Source organism: Babylonia areolata, chromosome 6, assembly GCF_041734735.1.
Source record: "Babylonia areolata isolate BAREFJ2019XMU chromosome 6, ASM4173473v1, whole genome shotgun sequence".
In the NCBI taxonomy this organism is placed as follows: Eukaryota; Metazoa; Mollusca; class Gastropoda; order Neogastropoda; family Buccinidae; genus Babylonia; species Babylonia areolata.
Genome location: NC_134881.1, coordinates 52500415 through 52523811, shown reverse-complemented (window position 1 = coordinate 52523811; position 23397 = coordinate 52500415). Strand labels below are relative to the sequence as shown.

Here is a 23397-nt window from a genome sequence, read left to right as displayed (position 1 = left end):
ATTTCATTTCACATCAAGGTTTAGAAGGCTGCTTGTGGGGTGAAGTCATGCCCGACTGAGCTCATTTCACATCAAGGTTTAGAAGGCTGCTTGTGGGGTGAAGTCATGCCCGACTAATCTAATTTCACATCAAGGTTTAGAAAGCTGCTTGTGGGGTGAAGTCATGCCTGACTGATCTCATTTAACATCAAGGGTTAGAAGGCTGCTTGTGGGGTGAAGTCATGCCCGACTGATCTCATTTCACATCAAGGGTTAGAAGGCTGCTTGTGGGGTGAAGTCATGCCTGACTGATCTCATTTCACATCAAGGTTTAGAAGGCTGCTTGTGGAGTTAAGTCATGCTCGACTGATCTCATTTCACATCAAGGTTTAGAAGGCTGCTTGTGGGGTGAAGTCATGCCTGACTGATCTCATTTCACATCAAGGTTTAGAAGGCTGCTTGTGGGGTTAAGTCATGCCCGACTGATCTCATTTCACATCAAGGTTTAGAAGGCTGCTTGTGGAGTTAAGTCATGCTCGACTGATCTCATTTCACATCAAGGTTTAGAAGGCTGCTTGTGGGGTGAAGTCATGCCTGACTGATCTCATTTCACATCAAGGTTTAGAAGGCTGCTTGTGGGGTGAAGTCATGCTCGACTGATCTCATTTCACATCAAGGTTTAGAAGGCTGCTTGTGGGGTGAAGTCATGCCTGACTGATCTCATTTCACATCAAGGTTTAGAAGGCTGCTTGTGGGGTGAAGTCATGCCCGACTGATCTCATTTCGTATCAAGATTTAGAAGGCTGCTTGTGGGGTGAAGTCATGCCTGACTGATCTCATTTCATATCAAGGTTTAGAAGGCTGCTTGTGGAGTTAGTCATGCTCGACTGATCTCATTTCACATCAAGGTTTAGAAGGCTGCTTGTGGAGTTAAGTCATGCTCGACTGATCTCATTTCACATCAAGGTTTAGAAAGCTGCTTGTGGGGTGAAGTCATGCCTGACTGATCTCATTTCACATCAAGGTTTAGAAGGCTGCTTGTGGGGTGAAGTCATGCCCGACTGATCTCATTTCACATCAAGGTTTAGAAGGCTGCTTGTGGAGTTAAGTCATGCCTCATTTCACATCAAGGTTTAGAAGGCTGCTTGTGGGATTAACATGCACCACCCAACCTGGTTACATTTAGTGTTGATACACATGAACTTGGATGAATAACAAACAAATTGCTATGTGCCAGAGAGCGACAAGTACTCATATCTTTTTCTTTTTTTTGGGGGGGTGGGGGGGGGGGGGGAACACACAAAAAAAAACTCCACCAAACCAATCAGGATTCCACATTGATCACCACCTTGTTCAGGCACATGCATGACAGTAACAGCGAATAAACACAGTATACAAAATTCAAAACAGTAAAAAAAAAAAAATACAAAAAAAAAAAAATTCAAAACAAAAAAACAACAACAAAATATCAGGAGTTAACAGAGAAGGAAAAAAGCTCTACACAACCAGAATCACGGAAAAAGCCAACCAGCCAGACACAATGCTTGCAATTTTGGGGGTCATCTGTGTGGATCAGTGCTGCCACACTTTTGTGAACAATGCAAAAATTGTTACCTAAAACTGTATATCATTTATCAGCAACTATATCATTTAGTATTCCTCCAGTAGGAGAAGCAGAAAGACCAGATTTAAAAAAAAATTCTAAAGTACCTTTACCTTAAATCTAACCTGCTTTGACGAAAATTCCTTTCCTTTCTTTAGCAAACGGATGACAGATTCCACACCTACTGTACACTCCCAACATCTTGTAGTCACTTTAAATGTTATTCATAGCAATCCAACCATGATGCTATCTAAAATTCTGCAAAGAGCCTTAAAATGTACAGTACTTGAAATCTTCATAACAATAAATGCACAACATCCTCACTGATTCTTTCATCAGAAGCTAAAATCATCACACACACAGTTGTGAGAGTAGACGAAAAATGCTGACCCGTTTTGTTAAGTGCAAGTGTACATATTTGTACAGTGCACATCCAGATAATAATAATTAACAAGAGAGGCAAGGCTTTCAAGACTCACTTGTGATAAATTAAGTCCCCTAGCATTAATTACAGTGTAATTTCCCTTTTTTGCTATCTGCACCAAAACGTTTGCAAAATAAATCAAACTTCCATGCTTAGCAAAAGAAGTTCCTGTTTGAACAAAAAATGATAATAATGACTGCTCTTGTTGTTGGGTCAGAATATCAGATCAAAGTTCCAAGTTTAGAGAATACAAAAAATATAAATATAACAGTAAATGCAGTTTGCATATAATTAGGCTTCATTTTTTATTTTTTTGTGCCCATCCCAGAGGTGCAAGATTGTTTTAAACAAGATGACTGGAATGAACTGATTTTTCCTATTTTTATGCCTAATTTGGTGTCAACTGACAAAGTATTTGCAGAGAAAATGGCAATGTTAAAGTTTACCACGGACACACAGACACACACACAGAGACAACCGAACACTGGGTTAAAACATACTCACTTTGTTTACACAAGTGAGTCAAAAATTCTAAAGTACCTTTACCTTAAATCTAACCTGCTTTGACGAAAATTCCTTTCCTTTCTTTAGCAAACGGATGACAGATTCCACACCTACTGTACACTCCCAACATCTTGTAGTCACTTTAAATCTGTTATTCATAGCAATCCAACCATGATGATATCTAAAATTCTGCAAAGCGCCTTAAAATGTACAATACTTGAAATCTTCATAACAATAAACGCACAACATCCTCACTGATTCTTTCATCAGAAGCTAAAATCATCACACACACAGTTGTGAGAGTAGACGAAAAACTCTGACCCGTTTTGTTAAGTGCAAGTGTACATATTTGTACAGTGCACATCCAGATAATAATAATTAAAAAAAACAACAAAAAAAAACCAAAGGGTTAAACAAAGAAAGGGGGAGGGAGATGCGAACCTCTGTGGCGGGGGTGGTGTATATCCAGGACTAGCCCACCATCTGCTCCATCGTGAATGCTGACCTCACTGTGAGACTCGGGCATCAAGCGACGCACACCTAGCACGGGAAAAGACATGCACACATACACGTCTAGCCGCCACCACAAGACAAGACAAGACAAGACACTGCTGCGCACAAGACCAGCTTGGGAAATGAAAAGAAAAAACCATATTGTAACACAAACTGGGGCAATGAATACAAAGACATATTCCAGCAACTAGGGGCTCAAGGTTTCACCACGGAAGAGCGAAAATCCTGAACTTAAGTGATGGCAGGGTTTTCTTTTTCCCTTTTGTCCGTCAAAACACAGGCTATGCTCTGGGGCACCTGACATATCAGGTAAATTCTTAGCCACCTACTTTATTCCTCCCAAAGCATTCTGCTTATATTCCCCCCAAGCCCTCCCCCCCCCCCAAAAAAAAAAAAAAAAATCACACGATACACTTCCATGCACAGCAGACCAAGAATAATTCTTATAATGTGAAAGTGATATAAACTGCAACAATGATCACAACATCAGCAGCACATGAATAGCGTATGTTCAGTACATACGAGAGAGACAGAGAGACAAAAGAAAAAGAGAAAGACCAGACCAGACCAGATGATTTATTAAGATAGGCCATAACCCCTACAAAAGGGGTGTAAACAAAGTACAATAGTCAGCAAGCCTTATGTCTGTTGAAAAAACTAATAGTAAGAATGCAGCATACTTGCCACTTGTGCTGGAAAGAAAACTATCTAATACAGAGAGAGAGAGAGACAGAGAGAGAGAGAGAGACAGACAGAGAGAGAGACAGAGAGAGAGAGAGAGAGACAGGCAGAGAGACAGACAGAGAGAGAGAGAGAGAGAGAGAGAGAGAGAGAGAGAGAGTGACCCACTGGACAAACAATGACGCAAGAAAGCAGTAACGCTGTAAGACAGCACCACTGCCAAACCACGACCACACAACACTCCGTCATCGTCCTCCTTCATGTAATGACAGGACAATAAATGTACGTGTGACAGCCAGTCATATTCGATCATCAGACCAGCAGACGTGGCAACTGCTGTCCCAAATATCTGGGCTACAATTAGATTATAGTGGAGAGTTTCTTGCCCAAGTGACGTCCCCACTCTCTCGTCCCAGAGGGTTTTAGGACATTCCGTGTTAGGATGGTCCCCAAAGGCCAACTGGCCCCAAAGGCTGCAGTACCTAGAGCCAGTGAAATCTTGCCTCCTAGTTTTGAGTCACAGTCCTCCACAAAAGACTAGGCTGTAAATGAATTCAAACTGCAATGAAGAAACCATTGTTCATACAGCTCTCCTTTTGCTGTTGGCCCAGCTGTAAGCTTATGTCAGTCTCTCTGGGACTTCTTCTTCTGCGTTCGTGGGCTGCAACTCCCACGTTCACTCGTATGCACACGAGTGGGATTTTACGTGTATGACTGTTTTTACCCCGCCATGTAGGCAGCCATATTCCGTTTTCGGGGGTGTGCATGCTAGGTATGTTCTTGTTTCCATAACCCACCGAACGCTGACATGGATTACACAATCTTTAACGTGCGTATTTGATCTTCTGCTTGCACATACACATGAAGGGGGTTCAGGCACTAGCAGGTCTGCACATATGTTGACCTGGGAGATCATAAAAATCTCCACCCTTAACCCACCAGGTGCCGTCACCATGATTCGAACCCGGGACCCTCAGATTGAAAGCCCAACGCTTTAACCACTCGGCTATTGCGCCCGTCAAAGTCTCTGGGACAATATCAAACACTGAAGTACTTATGCAGGATTCTGTCCTCCTCGCACAACCTGAAAGGCGGTGCAATAAATACTGAAGTGCATATGCACAAGCGTCTATGCTGCTGTGTTCAATAATCAAGTGTAAGATGCTGGTTGGTGAAAGCAGAAATACATTTATTTGTGTGTGTTTAAGACAGAAGCATTATATATTGGGATGGTAAAGAGACACATATATATATATAGATATATATACATCCTTTGCATCATGCTCTGAATTATCATGCTTCCAATAGTTGAAAGTATGATCATTCTTCAAATTTTCTTCTTTTTTTTCTTTTCTTTTTGTGGGAGGTGGGGGGGAGGGGTGAGGGGGGATGTATTTTTTTATGTGCAAGTTTGCAAATCTTCATGAAATGACATACATGAGTTTGTTTTTTAAAGACACACACACACACACACACGCACATACATTCACATGTATGAACCCCACAAACACTCACATATGTGTGAAACCCCACACTCACTCACATATGTGAACCCCACAAACACTCACACATACGTGAACCCCACAAACACTCACATGTGTGAACCCTGCAAAAACACTCACTCCCATTTGTGAACCCTGGAAATACACAATTACGTGGCTCAACCCTACAAACATCTCAAGAGTGTGTACACCCCCACAAACAACTCAAAGAGTGTGTACACCCCCACAAACAACTCAAAGAGTGTGTACACCCCCACAAACATCTCAAAGAGTGTGTACACCCCCACAAACATCTCAAGAGTGTGTACACCCCCACAAACATCTCAAAGAGTGTGTACACCCCCACAAACATCTCAAAGAGTGTGTACACCCCCACAAACACTACACCCCCACAAACATCTCAAAGAGTGTGTACACCCCCACAAACAACTCAAAGAGTGTGTACACCCCCACAAACATCTCAAAGAGTGTGTACACCCCCACAAACATCTCAAGAGAGTGTACACCCCCACAAACATCTCAAGAGTGTGTACACCCCCACAAACATCTCAAAGAGTGTGTACACCCCCACAAACATCTCAAAGAGTGTGTACACCCCCACAAACATCTCAAAGAGTGTGTACACCCCCACAAACATCTCAAGAGTGTGTACACCCCCACAAACATCTCAAAGAGTGTGTACACCCCCACAAACATCTCAAGAGTGTGTACACCCCCACAAACATCTCAAAGAGTGTGTACACCCCCACAAACATCTCAAAGAGTGTGTACACCCCCACAAACATCTCAAGAGTGTGTACACCCCCACAAACATCTCAAAGAGTGTGTACACCCCACAAACATCTCAAAAGTGTGTACACCCCCACAAACATCTCAAAGAGTGTGTACACCCCGACAAACATCTCAAAGAGTGTGTACACCCCCACAAACATCTCAAGAGTGTGTACACCCCCACAAACATCTCAAAGAGTGTGTACACCCCCACAAACATCTCAAAGAGTGTGTACACCCCCACAAACATCTCAAAGAGTGTGTACACCCCCACAAAGCACTCACGCGTGTCAGGCTGGGGGGAGGGGGTGGAGGGGGTGGACAGGCCGGAGGTGGGCAGGTGGGTGGCAGCGGCAGAGTCACTGGCCACGGAGCGGGTGGACGTGGAGCGGTGGACCTTGACTGGCTGCTCCGGCCACGACACAAAGCGCTGGATCATCTGCCGCGACTCCACCGGCTTCGACAGAGAGATGCCTGCAGGACACAGCACACACAAAAAAAAAAAAAAAAAAAAAAACTACAACAAAACTTGTGAGTGTTTTTTTTTTTCTTTTTTTTTTACTTTCAGCAATTTAGGTCAGCAGTTCTTTTCAAATAACAGGTGGCAACTACAAAATATTTGTCCACAAATATTATCTGCATTCCGAGATAAGCAATTCTCACTGCTAATTATACCACCTCCATACAAGCGTGCACGCCTGCGCATACACACATGTAAACACACACACACATGAACGCACCCCCACGCCCCCCCCCCCCCCCCCAGTCCCACACACACCTTGTGTTGGTTCTGGTGGTCAAAGTAACAGGACAGCTTTTTTTCTTTCTTTCTTTCTTTTTTTTGTTTTTTGTTTTTTTTAAAGATTATGTTCAATCTTAAGGCAAAAACTTGTCCATGTTAGTTCCAGTAGTGGAAGCCATAGTAACAGGATTTAGATTTTTTCCCTCTAAAATTATGTTCAATCTAAAGGCAAAATATTTTTATGTGTGTGTGTGTGTGTTTTTTGTGGGTTTTTTTCACTTCTAAAGTCATGTTTAATATAAAGGTGAAAATGTGTGTGTGTTGGTTCTGGTAGTGATCATAACAGGATATTTTTTCCCCTCCTAAAATTATGTTTAATCTAAAGGCAAAAAACTTGAGTGTGTTGGTTTTGGTAGTAATAGTAACAGGAAATTTTCTATATAAAATTACGTTTAAATAACATACCGTGACCCAACTAGTGCAGACTCCGGCAGGGGTCTGACATTCCTGCCCTGTGCAAACTACTATCCGCCTATGCGGAGAAAACGAAAGTAACTACGGCTGATAACCTCCCGGAAGTAGGTAACCTCCCTTAGTAGTGTCTGATCTAACATTCTTACTGTGACCCACTGGTGCAGACATTTGGAAAGGGTCTGATTCCCTGTCCTGAGCAAAATACTACTCTGCCCAGACTGACAAATCGAAAGTAGCTGGGGTGAGTGACCTACCTTATTGTATTTGTATTTGTCTTTCATTTTATCACAACAAATTTCTCTGTGTGAAATTCGGGCTGCTCTCCCCAGGGAGAGCGTGTTGCTACACTACAGCGCCACCCACTTTTTTTGTATTTTTTCCTGCGTGCACTTTTATTTGTTTTTCCTATCGAAGTGGATTTTTCTACAGAATTTTGCCAGAAACAACCCTTTTGTTGCCATGTGATTCAAACCACGCGTTCAGATTACCTCACTTCCTAGGCTGCATCTATAAGCCTCTGGGTGCACCTATAGGTCTTTGTTCCATTGTGCCTATCAAGTGAGTATTCAAAAAGTAATACACAACAATACAATACAATGTCTTCTCAAATCACCCCTACCTGAACCTATAGGCCTCTGTATGCACCTATAGGTCTGTTCCATTGTGCCTATCACACAGGTCTACTCAAAAAAGTTATACAATACAAAACAAAACAATATGGCTTCTCATATCACTCCTACCTGCACCTATAGGTCTCTGTTCCATTGTGCCTATCACATGGGTCAAACAGTCACTGATGGTCTGCTTGAATTTCTGAAACATTCAAAAAAGCATTAAACTAAAGAAGTGTCAAGTTTGTTGGTCACTGATATACAGCAAAAACACAGTCAATAATGATGCTCTCATCATCAGAATGGCAAAGAGAGTTAATCATAGGTAAAAAGGAAGGTAAGTAGGTCTGTCAGTTGGTTGGTCGTGTGTGTGCGTGTGCGTGTGTGTGTGTGGCTGTCTGTGTTTGTATGTGTTGTGTGTGTGTGTGTGTGTCTGTGTTTGTACGTGTTGTGTGTGTGTGTGTGTGTGTGTGTGTTTGTATGTGTTGTGTGTGTGCATGTGTGTGTGTGTGTGTGTCTGTGTTTGTGCGTGTTGTGTGTGTGTGTTTGTATGTGTTGTGTGTGTGCATGTGTGTGTGTGTGTGTCTGTGTTTGTGCGTGGTGTGTGTGTGTGTGTGTGTGTGTGTTTGTGCGTGTTGTGTGTGTGTGTCTGTGTGTGTGTGTCTGTGTGTGTGTGTCTGTGTTTGTATGTGTTGTGTGTGTGCATGTGTGTGTGTGTGTGTGTGTGCGTGTGTGTGTCTGTGTTTGTGCGTGTGTGTGTGTGTGTGTGTGTGTGTGTGTGTGTGTGTGTGTGTGTGTTGTGTTGTGTTGTGTTGTGTTGTGTTGTGTTGTGTTGTGTTGTGTTGTGTGTGTGTGTGTGTGTGTGTGTGTGTGTGTGTGTGTGTGTGTCTGTGTGTGTGTGTCTGTGTTTGTATGTGTTGTGTGTGTGCATGTGTGTGTGTGTGTGTGTGTGTGTGTTGAGCGTGCACATACTCATGTTACTGGGCACTCGTGCATTTTTCAGCCTGTTTATGGGCACGTGCAAAGTGTTCAGACAGGTGTGCAAGACTAACTGACTGAAAACATGTATAAATGTGAGTGCAAGCCAGTGACGGTGTGTGTGTGAAAGCATTGTGCCTGGGTACTGTCACAGGTGCCATGATGCTGTTTACTGTCAACCTCATGCTGTCTCCATGTCAAGGCATAAAGGAAATTTTCTATCTAAAATTACGTTTAAATAACACACTTACCGTGACCCAACTAGTGCAGACTCCGGCAGGGGTCTGACATTCCTGTCCTGTGCAAACTACTATCCGCCTATGTGGAGAAAACGAAAGCAACTACGGCCGATAACCTCCCGGAAGTAGGTAACCTCCCCTTTGTCCCACTAGCTTGCGCCCTCTTATCACCTCTAAAAGAAAATGCACTAGTGCTGTTGTCATTTTTTTTTTTCCACAACTGTGATCAACTATTTCCTTTAAATTTTTAATGATGTGATCACTCAATACAGATAAAAGTTTTCTTCAAATACAGGTGTGGTTCTTTTCTTTCTTTTTTTTTTTTTTTTTTTTTCTCTCATGTCAGACCAGTTCTCACCTCAAACTCTTGATTGGAAAGGTAAGCCAAGAACTTGGGATCGCAGACTGAAGTCAGGAAATCCAGACCATGGGTGGCCCACCTGAAGAACAGAAATGTCAACACATCACTCCCCTACTCACTTTCCTTCACTGGCTCCCCGTTCAAGCAACAATACAATACAAACTCTCACAGTCCTCTGTGTCACAATTTCTTCACCGATTCTTCTCCATTCTATCTTTCAGATCTACTTTCTGTCTATTCATCATCCAGACAACTCCATTCTTCAAATGACAAGCGCATACTGTCTGTTCCAAAAATCTGTACAAAAACTTGTGATATGCGTTCATTTTCTTATCAGCCTGCATTTTATTATCATTATTATTATTATTACTTTCAAATTCAGGTGCTCAGCGAACAGAAGTATACCTACGGTTCACAAAATGTTGGTGGGAGTAATGCCACTGAAACTGGGCAGCAAAAAAACAAAACAAAAAAAACAACAAACAAGAGAGGCAAGGCCTTCAAGACTCACTTGTGATAAATTAAGTCCCCTAGTATTAATTACAGAGTAATTTCCCTTTTTTACTATCTGCCCCAAAACGTTTGCAAAATAAATAAAAATTCCATGCTTAGCAAAAGAAGTTCCTGTTTCAACAAAATTTGATAATAATGACTCCTCTTGTTGTGTCAGAATAAGAGGTCAAAGTGCCAAGTTTAGAGAATACAAAAAATATAAATATAACAGTAAATGCAGTTTGCATATAATTAGGCTTCGTTTTTTATTTTTTTGTGCCCATCCCAGAGGTGCAATATTGTTTTAAACAAGATGACTGGAAAGAACTGAATTTTTCCTATTTTTATGCCAAATTTGGTGTCAACTGACAAAGTATTTGCAGAGAAAATGGCAATGTTAAAGTTTACCACGGACACACACACACACACACACACACAGACAACCGAACACCAGGTTAAAACATAGACTCACTTTGTTTACACAAGTGAGTCAAAAACTGATAACCAGGTGACATGATAAACCAGCGAGAACATACCTGGGTCGTGTACCCCTGCCTCGCTCACACTTCTGCAGCACGAAGTTCATCCAGTCATCAGCGAAGGCCACCAGCATCTGGCACTGACGCTGACGCTGGTCAGTGGAGATCAGCCGCATCACCTCCTTCGAGTACTGCCCACAGACATCAAACAACAATAATACACTGTGTGATGGTCATGTCCTCGAGTACTGCCCACAGACATCAAACAACAATAATACACTGTGTGTGACAGTCATGTCCTCGAGTACTGCCCACAGACATCAAACAACAATAATACACTGTGTGACAGTCATGTCCTCGAGTACTGCCCACAGACATCAAACAACAATAATACACTGTGTGTGATAGTCACGTCCTCGAGTACTGCCCACAGACATCAAACAACAATAATACACAGTGTGATGGTCATGTCCTCGAGTACTGCCCACAGACATCAAACAACAATAATACACTGTGTGTGATAGTCATGTCCTCGAGTACTGCCCACAGACATCAAACAACAATAATACACAGTGTGATAGTCATGTCCTCGAGTACTGCCCACAGACATCAAACAACAATAATACACTGTGTGTGATAGTCATGTCCTCGAGTACTGCCCACAGACATCAAACAACAATAATACACTGTGTGATGGTCATGTCCTCGAGTACTGCCCACAGACATCAAACAACAATAATACACTGTGTGTGATGGTCATGTCCTCGAGTACTGCCCACAGACATCAAACAACAATAATACACTGTGTGATAGTCATGTCCTCGAGTACTGCCCACAGATATCAAACAACAATAATACACTGTGTGATAGTCATGTCCTCGAGTACTGCCCACAGACATCAAACAACAATAATACACTGTGTGTGATAGTCATGTCCTCGAGTACTGCCCACAGACATCAAACAACAATAATACATCTGTGTGATGGTCATGTCCTCGAGTACTGCCCACAGACATCAAACAACAATGATACACTGTGTGTGATAGTCATGTCCTCGAGTACTGCCCACAGACATCAAACAACAATAATACACTGTCTGTGATGATCATGTCCTCGAGTACTGCCCACAGATATCAAACAACAATAATACACAGTGTGACAGTCATGTCCTCGAGTACTGCCCACAGACATCAAACAACAATAATACACTGTGTGTGACAGTCATGTCCTCGAGTACTGCCCACAGACATCAAACAACAATAATACACTGTGTGTGATAGTCATGTCCTCGAGTACTGCCCACAGACATCAAACAACAATAATACACTGTGTGATAGTCATGTCTTCGAGTACTGCCCACAGACATCAAACAACAATGATACACTGTGTGTGATAGTCATGTCCAACTATGACCATCAGAACAGCAGAGGAGGCAACTGCTGTCCCAGTTATCTGGGCTAGAATTTGATCACAGTGGAGAATGTCTTGCCCAAGTAACATACCCACTCTCTTGGCCGAGAGGGTTTTAGGGCAGTCAGCGTTGGGATGGTTCCCAAAGGTCAACTAGCCCCCAAGACTGCAGCACCAAGAGCCAGTGCAATCTTGCCTCCTGGTTTGAGAGTCATAGTCCTTCACAAAAGACTAAGCAGTAAATGACCTCCCACAGTAATGGAGAAACCACTGACCATACAGCTCTTACTGTGCTGTTGGCCAAAATGTAAGCTGAAGTCAATCTGTGATATAAGCTGGGCGTTGGGGGGGATATAATGTCTTTCCATGTAAAACATTCCTTTGAGATCTGCCCAGAGATAAACAACAAAAATGATGAACTGCAATAATTATCATCTTATTCACATCACCTCCTTCGAGTACTGCCCACAAATAAACAACAACAATATACTGTAGGAATTATCATCCAATTCATATAGCTCCTTTCTGTGTAAAACATTCTAAACTGCGCTGTACAATGTTGTAATTAATCATCATAAAAGGCTTAGAGACCTTCCACCTATAACTTCACCAATACAATCCTATACAGACCCACTGCCTCAAAGCCAGAGATGTAGCACTGCAGCATAGAGTCAACTCACTCCGGACAAAAGGCCCGCTCAGAGCCCTACTGTTCACAACCATTTCAGACGAAGGGACCCTACCGGGGGCCTTAGATAATTTTAAATTTTTGGAGTTGCACCTTATTTCCATAATGGCATTATGAGCTAAGAATATCTTAACTGACCTTTCCACTCTCCACTGTGACCAATAAATGCAGTGTGTGTTACTGTGCTCACGAGCAGGAACAGTGAACAGTGCGTGTCAACAATGGTGTCTGACCTTGTTTCGTCTCCGTCCTTTTCTCGTTGCTTATAGTCCAGTTCGTCTCAGTCACAAGGGAGACAACAGAATCAGACGAAGGGGCCCTTTTGTGGCTACATAACATTGTGAATTCAATCTGTTTCAAACTCTTTGTGCCTTCCTGGATTCGTTTACAAGTCATCAGCGTGTGCAAATTTCAAACAAAAAATATTGACACTTTCATTATCTCACTGTATGAGAAGGGAGGAAGTTTTGTATTTTGTCCCCAACTAACTGGTTTTAATGATCATTTTGGAAGTTTTCAGTTCATAAATTCTAACATTTGTTATTTTATTTCGTACCCATACAAATGGGTTATCTGAGGGAAAAGTCAGGGGAGCTTACTGGCAGTACTGAGTTGACCAACACAATCCAATACAGACCCACGTACCTCAAAGCCGAAGTTGTAGCATTGCAACATGGTCTCTCTGTAGAGTTTGAGCAGGTTGTCCTCGTGTTGGATGATCTCAGTGAAGTTCACCTTGTCGTCCACCTGCCGAATGGCAAAGGCCACCTTCTCCTGAAGGTCAAGGGCATTCACCTGCACACAGATGAGGGGTATTACCTGTAAAATTGTGTATCATTTCTTTCGTCAGACAGTAGTACAGTCTCTCTCTCTACGTGTGTGTGCGTGTCCGTGTCTGTGTGTGTACACCAACACACACTCACACACACACACACCCACAAACACCATACCCACCCACACACTCACACACACCCACCCTGCGACCCCAGACTGACCTTGACCTCAGACAGGGACTCGGCGATGGCCTGGTGGCAGGGGGTCTGTTCGTACACCAGGGCCACTGTGTCGCCCATCACTCGCTCAAACTCCTTGCGCTGGCTGCCCAGGGAGGAGGAGTGGATCACCACGTACAGAAGACCCTCCACCTGCACAGGTCAAGTCAGGTCCAGATTTAGTCCAAACATTCCCCCACTTAAATCTTGCCCACAGACAAATCAAAACACTTTCACACCAGTCATCTGGACATAAACATGACTCTGGAAAAAAAAAAAAGGGGGAAAAAAAAGGTGGCGCTCTCTCTTTGTAGTGATTTGTCTTCCCTTCGAGACCAGCCTCAATTTCATGCAGAGAAATCTGTACAGAATACAGTACAAAATAATACAAAACAAACATAACACTACACAATACAACACAACACAATACAATTCAACACAACACAATACAATTCTGAATTCCATACAACACAACACAATACAATGCAACACAATACAATAAAACATAATTCAATACAACACAATTTTGAATTCAATATAATACAATACAGTTCAATACAATAAAATACAATACAACACAACATAATGCAACACAATTTAATTCAACACATCACAATACAACACAATACAACGCAAAACACTACAACACCACACAACACAACATATACAACACAGCAAAATACAACACAACAGAACACAACAAAATACAATTCAATACAACACAACACAATACAATTCAACACAACATAATCAGCATAACGCAATAAAATACAATTCAATACAACACAACACAGTTCAATACAACACAACACTACAAAATACAACACAATGCAATACAATACAACTGAACACAGCAACACAACAAAATACAACAGAACACAATACAATTTCAAACAAGAGAGGCAAGGCCTTCAAGACTCACTTGTGATAAATTAAGTCCCCTAGCATTAATTACATAGTAATTTCCCTTTTTTACTATCGGCACCAAAACGTTTGCAAAATAAATAAAACTTCCATGCTTAGCAAAAGAAGTTGCTGTTTGAACAAAAAATGATAATAATGACTCCTCTTGTTGTTGTGTCAGAATAAGAGGTCAAAGTGCCAAGTTTAGAGAATACAAAAAATATAAATATAACAGTAAATGCAGTTTGCATATAATTAGGCTTCATTTTTTTATTTTTCTGTGCCCATCCCAGAGGTGCAATATTGTTTTAAACAAGATGACTGGAAAAAACTGAATTTTTCCTATTTTTATGCCTAATTTGGTGTCAACTGACATCGTATTTGCAGAGAAAATGTCAATGTTAAAGTTTACCACGGACACACAGACACACACACAGACAACCGAACACCGGGTTAAAACATAGACTCACTTTGTTTACACAAGTGAGTCAAAAAATTACAAAACAACACAATGCAATACAAGACAACACAACACTACAAAATACAACACAATGCAACACAATACAATTAAACACAGCAACACAACAAAACACAATACAACAGAACACAATACAAATTTCAAAAAATACAAAACAACACAATGCAACACAGTATCAGTATCAGTAGCTCAAGGAGGCGTCACTGCGTTCGGACAAATCCATATACGCTACACCACATCTGCCAAGCAGATGCCTGACCAGCAGCGTAACCCAACGCGCTTAGTCAGGCCTTGAGAAAAAAATAATAAAAATAAAAAAATAAATAAATAAATAAATAAAAAAATAAATAAAAAAAATAAAAGTGAATAAATAACAGATAGGCTTACGTAAATAAATAAATAAATAATAATTATAATAAAAAAAAAAAGGTAATGCAACACAAGAACAACACAACACAATAACCAAACCACAGGTGCTGCAAACCTGGATGTGGGACAGGGCGATAGCCGTCTCCGCCGTGGGCTCCACAATGACGTTCTGCCCCTTCCACTGCGGGCACGCCGGCACGTGGTCCGTGCCCGCCTCGCAGCGGATCAGGAGCAGGTAACCCTCCTCCCGCACGGAGCCCATGGAGTCCGCGGGGTTGGTGGCGTCGTCCCGACCGCTCGTCACGTTCAGCAGCTGCAGGATGAGCCGGGTCTGCCCCACGATGCACTGGGGCACGAACATGATGTAGCCCGCGCTCAGAGGCGCTCGCACCTGAAGGAGGAAGGTGGCAGAATGGTTAAGACGCTCAGCTGCCAAATCAGAGAGTCCGCTCAGGTCTGGGGGGTTCGAATCCCACTCTCGCCCCTTTCTCCCCAAGTTTGACTGGAAAATCAAACTGAGCGGGTTTTTTTTTTAAAACAAATGCAGTGGTGTTGAAGCAGACGTTTTCCAGTTGCATATAGAACAAGTCATTGACGTCAGTGTTTCTTTCCCCCTCTCTCTCTGTTTACCTAGATATTTTAGAAACCGACCAGACTTCATTAGATTCCACTTATTGTTTTCTGAAAAAAATACTAAATATTTTAAAGCTTTTGATTCATCTATTTGTAGTTCCTTTCCGGTAAAGTTACGTCTGTTGTAAACGGGTGAGGGTAAAGTAATCATTAATGTGTACTGTTTGTGGGAACTAGTCTTTTTTGGGGCACAAGAAATAAACTGTATTTTTTTTTTTCTTTTTTGTTTAGTTTGTCTCATTCAGATGAGGCGATACACTGAGGTCCCGTGTGCAGCTCTCAATCGGCGCACTGAACCCACGGTAACAAAACTGTTGTCCTCTGGCAAGATTATGTAGTAAAAAATCCACTCTGATAGGTACACAAATATATAAGCATGCACTCGAAGGCCTGACAAGCGTGTTGGTTATGGTGTTGTCAGGTGTCTGCCTAGCTGATGTGGTGTCGTGTATATGGATTTGTCCGAATGCAGTAATGCCCCCTCCTTGAGAAAGTGAAAGTGAAACTGAAATACAGGAAGGAAAGATTACAGATTCTGCTGGAAAAAAAAAAAAAAAAAAAAAAGAGCAGGAAAAAAGGAAATTTTATATCTAAAATTACGTTTAAATAACATACTTACCGTGACCCAACTAGTGCAGACTCCGGCAGGGGTCTGACATTCCTGTCCTGTGCAAACTACTATCCGCCTATGCGGAGACAACGAAACTACGGTCGATAACCTCCCGGAAGTAGGTAACCTCCCCTTTGTCCCGCTGGCTAGCGCCCAAAAAAGACCAGTTCCCACAAACAGTACACATTAATGATTACTTTATCCTCAGCCGTTTACAACAGACGTAACTTTACCGGAAAGGAACTACAAATAGATGAATCAAAAGCTTAAAAATATTCTTTAGTATTTTTTTCAGAAAACAATAAGTGGAATCTAATGGAGTTTGGTCGGTTTCTATAATATCTAGGTAAACAGAGAGAGAGGGGGAAAGAAACACTGACGTCAGTGAGTTGTTCTAGACACAACTGGAAAACGTCTGCTTCAACACCACTGCATTTGTTTAACTCTTTCCATATGAACGGCGAAAGAGACGACGTTAACAGCGTTTCACCCCAATTACCATCATCAAAATATTGCAAGCGGAAGGCTCTTATACTGAAGACGTGAATGTTGACAAAGAATACCCCATATTCTGACGACGGAAGCTAAAGGTTGGGTCATTCAGACACCCACTGGACATCCGAGGGGTCTGTGTAGAGGGGAAGAGAGGACTGGCCGTACTGAGTGAGTTAAAACGCTAACCAGTCGACAAACTAAACAAAACAGACAATAATTCATCACATTCTTAACCATGATATAAGCTGTTAGCTTGTTGTTGCTCTGCCATTGTTTTCACCTGTTGGATGAGCCTGGAGCCTTCAAGATCAGCTTTGTCTGAAACTCTGCAGCAATGGGCAAAGTCATCCACAATGACCCTTCCAGCCACAGAGCTGGCGGCTAACTTCTTCTTCTTCTTCTTTGTTCGTGGGCTGCAACTCCCACGTTCACTCGTATATACACGAGCAGGCTTTTACGTGTATGACCGTTTTTACCCCGCCATGTAGGCAGCCATACTCCGCTTTCGGGGGTCCAGCGGCTAACATTTACTGAATATGTCGAGACAGTCCTTAAAAAAAAACAAAGGCCTTCCACATCAAAATTGTGGGAACAAACAAGTTAGTCAGTACTTTGTTGACAGAAACTAAATGGCAAAATGGGGTAATACAATAATCAAACAGGTGTTTCATCACAAAACTTTTTTTTTAATTAAAAAAAACAACTCATAATGTCAGCAACCCATATAAAATGCATGACATTTTGAATGTGGAATTTCAACCACAAAGATTCTGTCAATATTCAGCTTTTATAAATCAGTATTTTACTTTATTTCAAATTCAGGTGGCACATTTCATAGCAGTTCTGTATCACTGACAGAAACAATGCCTTTTTTGCATTTTTTTTTTATCAGTAATATAAGAGGCCAAAATTAAAGACCTTTACAAATATGGATAATTTTTTAAAGAACTTTTTTTTTCTTTTTTTTTTTTAACCGTTTGTGGGCTGCGACTCCCACATTCACTCATGCACAAGAGGGCTCAGACCGTTTCAACCCCGCCATGTAAGCAGTCGCACTCCGTCTAAAGACTTTTAAAAAGGTTTGTCATTTTTTACAAATGCTCAGAGATGTCAACCCCTGTCAAGTGTTTGTAGGAACAATCAGGAAATTTGGTAAGCACATTTTGAATCTGGTCGGAACACTCAGACTCTGAGCCACATCAGCAATCCACAGGGCACTGACACTGCTTTACCGAGATGCAGCATGACTCAGCCACGTTCTCTCTTGTTCGGGCTAAAGATTAAAGCTGATTAGTCCACTCAATGCTGTTTCAATATAAACACACACGTGATTAGCTAAGCATCATCACATGAGACCAAGTTAGCAGTGACTGTCCTGGCCTCATGTTCATTCTGTCTATGAGTGTCTGGGTTACGTTACAACAGGAAAGCATGTGACCACGCTACATAGTCAAAAATAAAATTGTCGGAACAATTTGACGTTGCTGTAACGTCAGAACAAACCATGATCGAGCGCAACAAAATACGGCGGAATCGTAATAGCTGGCACCTCTGCCCATACAATCACAACACAATGCCATCGTTGACTGTCAGCATGAAGCCCCAATACCACTCACCCGCACATGGTCCGTATCCTTCAGCTTGTCAAACAGCTCCATCATGGTGACCGTCACGTTGAAGTCCGCCGCTATTTCCAGATCCTGAAAGAAATACATGACTTCTGTGTCTGTTGCCATTCTTCAATCAGTGGAATTAATGTGACAATATATTATACATTTGGCATAAGTTTTTGTATGAAGCTTCATTACAGGAAATCCACACCAGACCAAGAACGTTAAATGTCTGGCGACAAACATCAGCAGTAACGTTTGCTTGCATGTGCACAAACGCACACACATACAAACATCTAATGAACATGCACATTTTTGCAGCAAGCACTAACACACATATACATAAATGCTCATACGCTTACACGCACACGCACAGAAACATATACACACACCTCAGCACAATACCCCCCTTCCACACACACTAATAAACAAACACACACACCAACGCAACACCCACACATCCCACACATGCACAACCAACCACACTCACACACCATGCACACATGTATACACACCCACCCACAAACACATACCCACACATACACACAAACAAACCGCCGCACACAAACATACCACCACACACATACACCCAAAACACAGTAACATTTCATCCCATCTCCACCAAAGAACGGAGGAGAACACCAAGACCAAGTTCTTTGTTCGTGGGCTGCCACTCCAACATTCTCTTGCATGCACACGAGTGGGCTTTTACATGTATGACCATTTCTAACCAGCCATGTAGGCAGCCATACTCCGTTTTCTGGGGTAAAATCCAGTTCAGTAGAGGCCGAGACTCACTTTTCTCAGCTTCTTGGCAAAGCCCAGCGCCTTGGTGGCTCGCTCTCGCGCCTCATGGAACAGGTTCTTGAAGCTGCGCAGTGCCTTCTGCACAGACTGCCTGCAGGGGAAAAAATAGAGAACAATTTTAATGTCAAAACTCACTGATTTCTTTTTTTAAACATGAGAAAACCCCCCTAAAACCAGGGAAAAAAACCCACAAAAATATGGCACAATTTTAACATCAAAACTCTTTTTTTTTTAAAACAAAAGAACCCCCCCAAAACCAAAAACACATAACAAACGAAACCACAAAAAATATGGCACAATTTTAACATCAAAACTCAGTTTTTTTTAAAAACATGATAACCCCCTCCCCCAAATTAATAAACAAGAGGCAAAACCTTCAAGACTCACTTGTGTTTCGCGTTTTATCCAGTAAAGGAATCATGAGGAGAAAAAAAAAAGAGATTTAAAAAACTGTTGAAAAGTGCTCAGAATTAAATACAGTATATAAAATAAGCTTGGAAAAAAAATTTAATAAGAAATATAGAAAAAAAAAGAAAAAGAAAAAAAGGCATGCAAGCAGAATCGAACCATGCATGTTCAGTTCCAAAGCAAGCAGACTAATCCCCACTGCTGTGGAGTATCTGACGTAATTCGACTAAATTTAATACTTGAAACAATAACGTTTTCTTCTTCGTGGCGACAAATAGATGTGATTGTAGTGGACGTAATAACGCCGTTTAAATGATGTTTTTTTTGTGTTTTATAATATCTTGATTATTCTTGTATTTTGGTGGTAAAGGAGGCGTTGATATCACTTCAAACACACCCTGCAACACATGGAAGATCTCTAGATCTGCACTGACGAACCAGTCTACAACAGGCTGAAAGAAATGATCGATTAAATTTTTCTTTTATGTTCATTCCAGTTAACTCACTGTCCACTTTAGAATACTTATATGCAGCAAACAAGCCAATGGTGTAGTTAGTATCACTGTATGTGTTCTGTCCAGATTTTGTATTTTGTTCCTTTGAATTGTGAAAAAGAAGAACAAGGTCATCGTCTTCGAACACAACCTACCTTGTAGTAGGCCTAACACAGTGGGAAGCTGGTTTTCAAAATTTTCAAACTTCGGAACGAATCTCAACAAAATAAACTTTTAATGATTCGGAAACACGGCTCAATCTGGGAGACTTACAAGCTGTTACTGGTATGACTGTGAAGATTTTTTTTCATACTATGTTCAAGCCAAATATGGTACTGGCAGACAAAGTATTTCCAGAGAAAACGGCAATGTTAAAGTTTACCACGGACACACAGACACACACACACACAGAGACAACCAAACATTGGGTTAAAACAAAAAACGAAAAAAAACAATGGGGTTTACATAACACAGCACTTACAAATAGCGTTATCTCTTCACTCTGCCCAAACAACAATAATTAGTATTTATATCGCGCTGATCTTGTGGAGAGACAAATCAAAGCGCTTTCACACCAGTCATTCACACACATGCATAACTCTAAATTTTAGAACCTGAAGACAAACTAGAGGCAGGGGAGGGAAGGCTATCTTAGGAAGAGGGTGGGTCTTACAGCAACACTTGAAAGAGCTGAGTGTGGAGACCTGACGAAGCAAAAGAGAAAGTTCGTCCTAAAATGCGAAGTCCAGATACACCGGCTGACAGTGGAGTGTTTGAATCTGGGTATGCATGAACAGAGTGGATCCAAAAGCCAATCATAGAGAGCAAAAGGTTTTCAGAAAAAGACAAGAGCTAAAACTGTAAACCACTGATACGGCGCAGATGAGGAGACAGCAAATCAAAACAAAACATAGCTTTTTCTTCTTCTTCTTCTTCTCAGTTCATGGGCTGCAACTCCCATGTTCACTTGTATGCACAGGAGTGGGCTTTTAAGTGTATAACTGTTTTTACCCCGTGATTTCTGGAGGTGTGCATGCTGGGTATGTTCTTGTTTCCATAACACACTGGACCCTGACATGGATTACAGGATCTTTAACCAGCATATTTGATCTTCTGCTAGCATATACACACAAAGGGGGTTCAGGCACAAGCAAGTCTGTACAGATATATATATATATCCTGATCTGGGGGATCGGAAAAATCTCCACCATTTACCAACCAGGCACCGTTAATGAGATCTGAACCCAGGACCCTCAGATTGGAAGGCCAACGATTTAACCACTCGGCTATTGCCCCGGCCCACCACTCGGCTTATATCACAGATCGACGTGAGTTTACAGCTGGGCCAACAGCAAAGTGAGAGCTGTATGGTTTCTCTATTGTAATGGGAAATCATTTACAGCTTAGTCTTTTTGTGAAGGACTATGACTCTCAAACTAGTTTAGAAGGCAAAATTGCACAGGCTCTCAGTGCTGCAGCCTTGAGGGTTAGATGGCCTTTGGGAACCATCCCAACACTGACTGTCCTAAAACCCTCTTGGCCGAGAGAGTGGGGATGCAACTTGGGCAAGACACTCTCCACTGTAATTCTAGCCTAGACAGTTAAGACAGCAGTTACGTCCTCTACTGTTCTGATGGTCATAGCTGAATACGACTGACTATCAAACATTGCGCCCGTCCAAGAAAAAAAAAAAAAGACACTCTCCACGATAATCAAACTCTAGCCCAGATAGTCGGGACAGCAGTTTCCTCCTCTGCTATTCTGATGGTCATTGTCGAACACAACTATCATATATTGTGCCCGTTCCCACCCCCAACCCCTTCCCCAACACCCATGCCCCCCCCCCCAAAAAAAAAGGAAAAACAAACAAAGCACCACACTCTTCTTTTTCAGGGCATCTCTCTCACTTGACTTCGGCACTGATGCGGGGCCGAGACGGGTAGTCGTCGCACTCGATGCTGGGCGTGCTGTCATTGTTGTTGGTGTCGCTGCTCTCCCCTTCCTCCCCCTCCTCCTCCTCCTCGTCCATCCCCGACACGTCGTAGAGGCTGCGCGTGTTTTCGTCAATCCCGTTGTCCAGGAAGTCGGCCGTGGACGACAGTAGACTGGAGGCCAACGAACTGAAAGACAAAGAAAACTTCTTTTTTTTGTTTTTGGTTAATATCTATTTTTAAATTTTCCAAAGTTTCTGTTTCACTTTCCCTTTCTCAAGAAAGGCGTCACTAAATTCGGACAAATCCATATACGCTCACCACATCTGCTAGGTAGATGCCTGACCTGGCAGCATAACCCAACACACTTGTCAGGCCTTGAGTGCAAGCTTGTTTATTTGTGTACCTATCAGAGTGGATTTCTGTTTACATAATTGTGCCAGAGGAAAACACTCGAGTTGCCATGGGTTATTTTTCAGTGCACCAAGTGCGTGCTGCACACGGGACCTCGGTTTATCGTCTTTTCCGAAAGACTAGACGCTCAGTTTGATTTCCTGGTGAAAACTTGGGAGAAAGGGGGAGAGCAGGATTCAAACCCACACCCTCACAGACTCTCCCCGCATTGGCAGCCTAACATCTTAACCATTCTGCCACCTTCTTCCCTGTATTTTGCAAAGACACATGTATACAATACGCAGAAACAGTATGAACAAACAAAAAACATCCAGTGAGCATTAAAAGAAAAGAAAGGAAAGAAAAAGAAAGAAAAATTAACTAACTTCTTGACCAACCATTCAATCTATCAATCAATATTGACAATAACAGTGACAGTAGTAATGATGATTATATCAATAACTAACAACATTTGTAATAGTAGCAGCAGTAGTAGCATTAATAGCAGGAGTAGAAATAACAATAACAACAATAAAAAAAATAATGCCAATTACAACAACAATAATAACTGAACCAGTTATAAAGTAGTAATAGAAAGCCACTCATCCAATGTTCAAAAAGGTTAAACATTTTCCTCTTCCTTCACGGCAATGAAGAGAACCCAAACATCTAGGTAAAAACTCCAATTACAAGGTACACAGCTTCAAGTCACAAACGCAGTGACACCACCTAGAGAAATTGAAACTCACATCAACGATAAAGAGAAGCAACTCTCTCCATTTATAAAGTACACACAACTTGAAGTCGACGGTGCTTATGCTAT

General features: G+C 41.9%; 1 protein-coding gene across 1 annotated transcript in view; it reads right to left on the bottom strand.

Moving 5' to 3' along the window:
• LOC143283440 (mitogen-activated protein kinase kinase kinase 4-like) overlaps positions 1–23397 on the bottom strand; it is a 49189-nt gene that overhangs the window by 14087 nt on the left and 11705 nt on the right. Inside the window, exons 6-16 of the mRNA XM_076589678.1 lie at positions 22158–22370; positions 19340–19439; positions 18548–18631; positions 15309–15584; positions 13447–13596; positions 13097–13246; positions 10411–10544; positions 9380–9461; positions 7934–8006; positions 6263–6451; positions 2952–3050 (exon numbers count right to left, since the gene is read on the bottom strand). Of these exons, the coding sequence (XP_076445793.1) occupies positions 2952–3050; positions 6263–6451; positions 7934–8006; positions 9380–9461; positions 10411–10544; positions 13097–13246; positions 13447–13596; positions 15309–15584; positions 18548–18631; positions 19340–19439; positions 22158–22370 (1550 nt within the window). The remainder of the gene's footprint in view (positions 1–2951; positions 3051–6262; positions 6452–7933; positions 8007–9379; positions 9462–10410; positions 10545–13096; positions 13247–13446; positions 13597–15308; positions 15585–18547; positions 18632–19339; positions 19440–22157; positions 22371–23397) is intronic.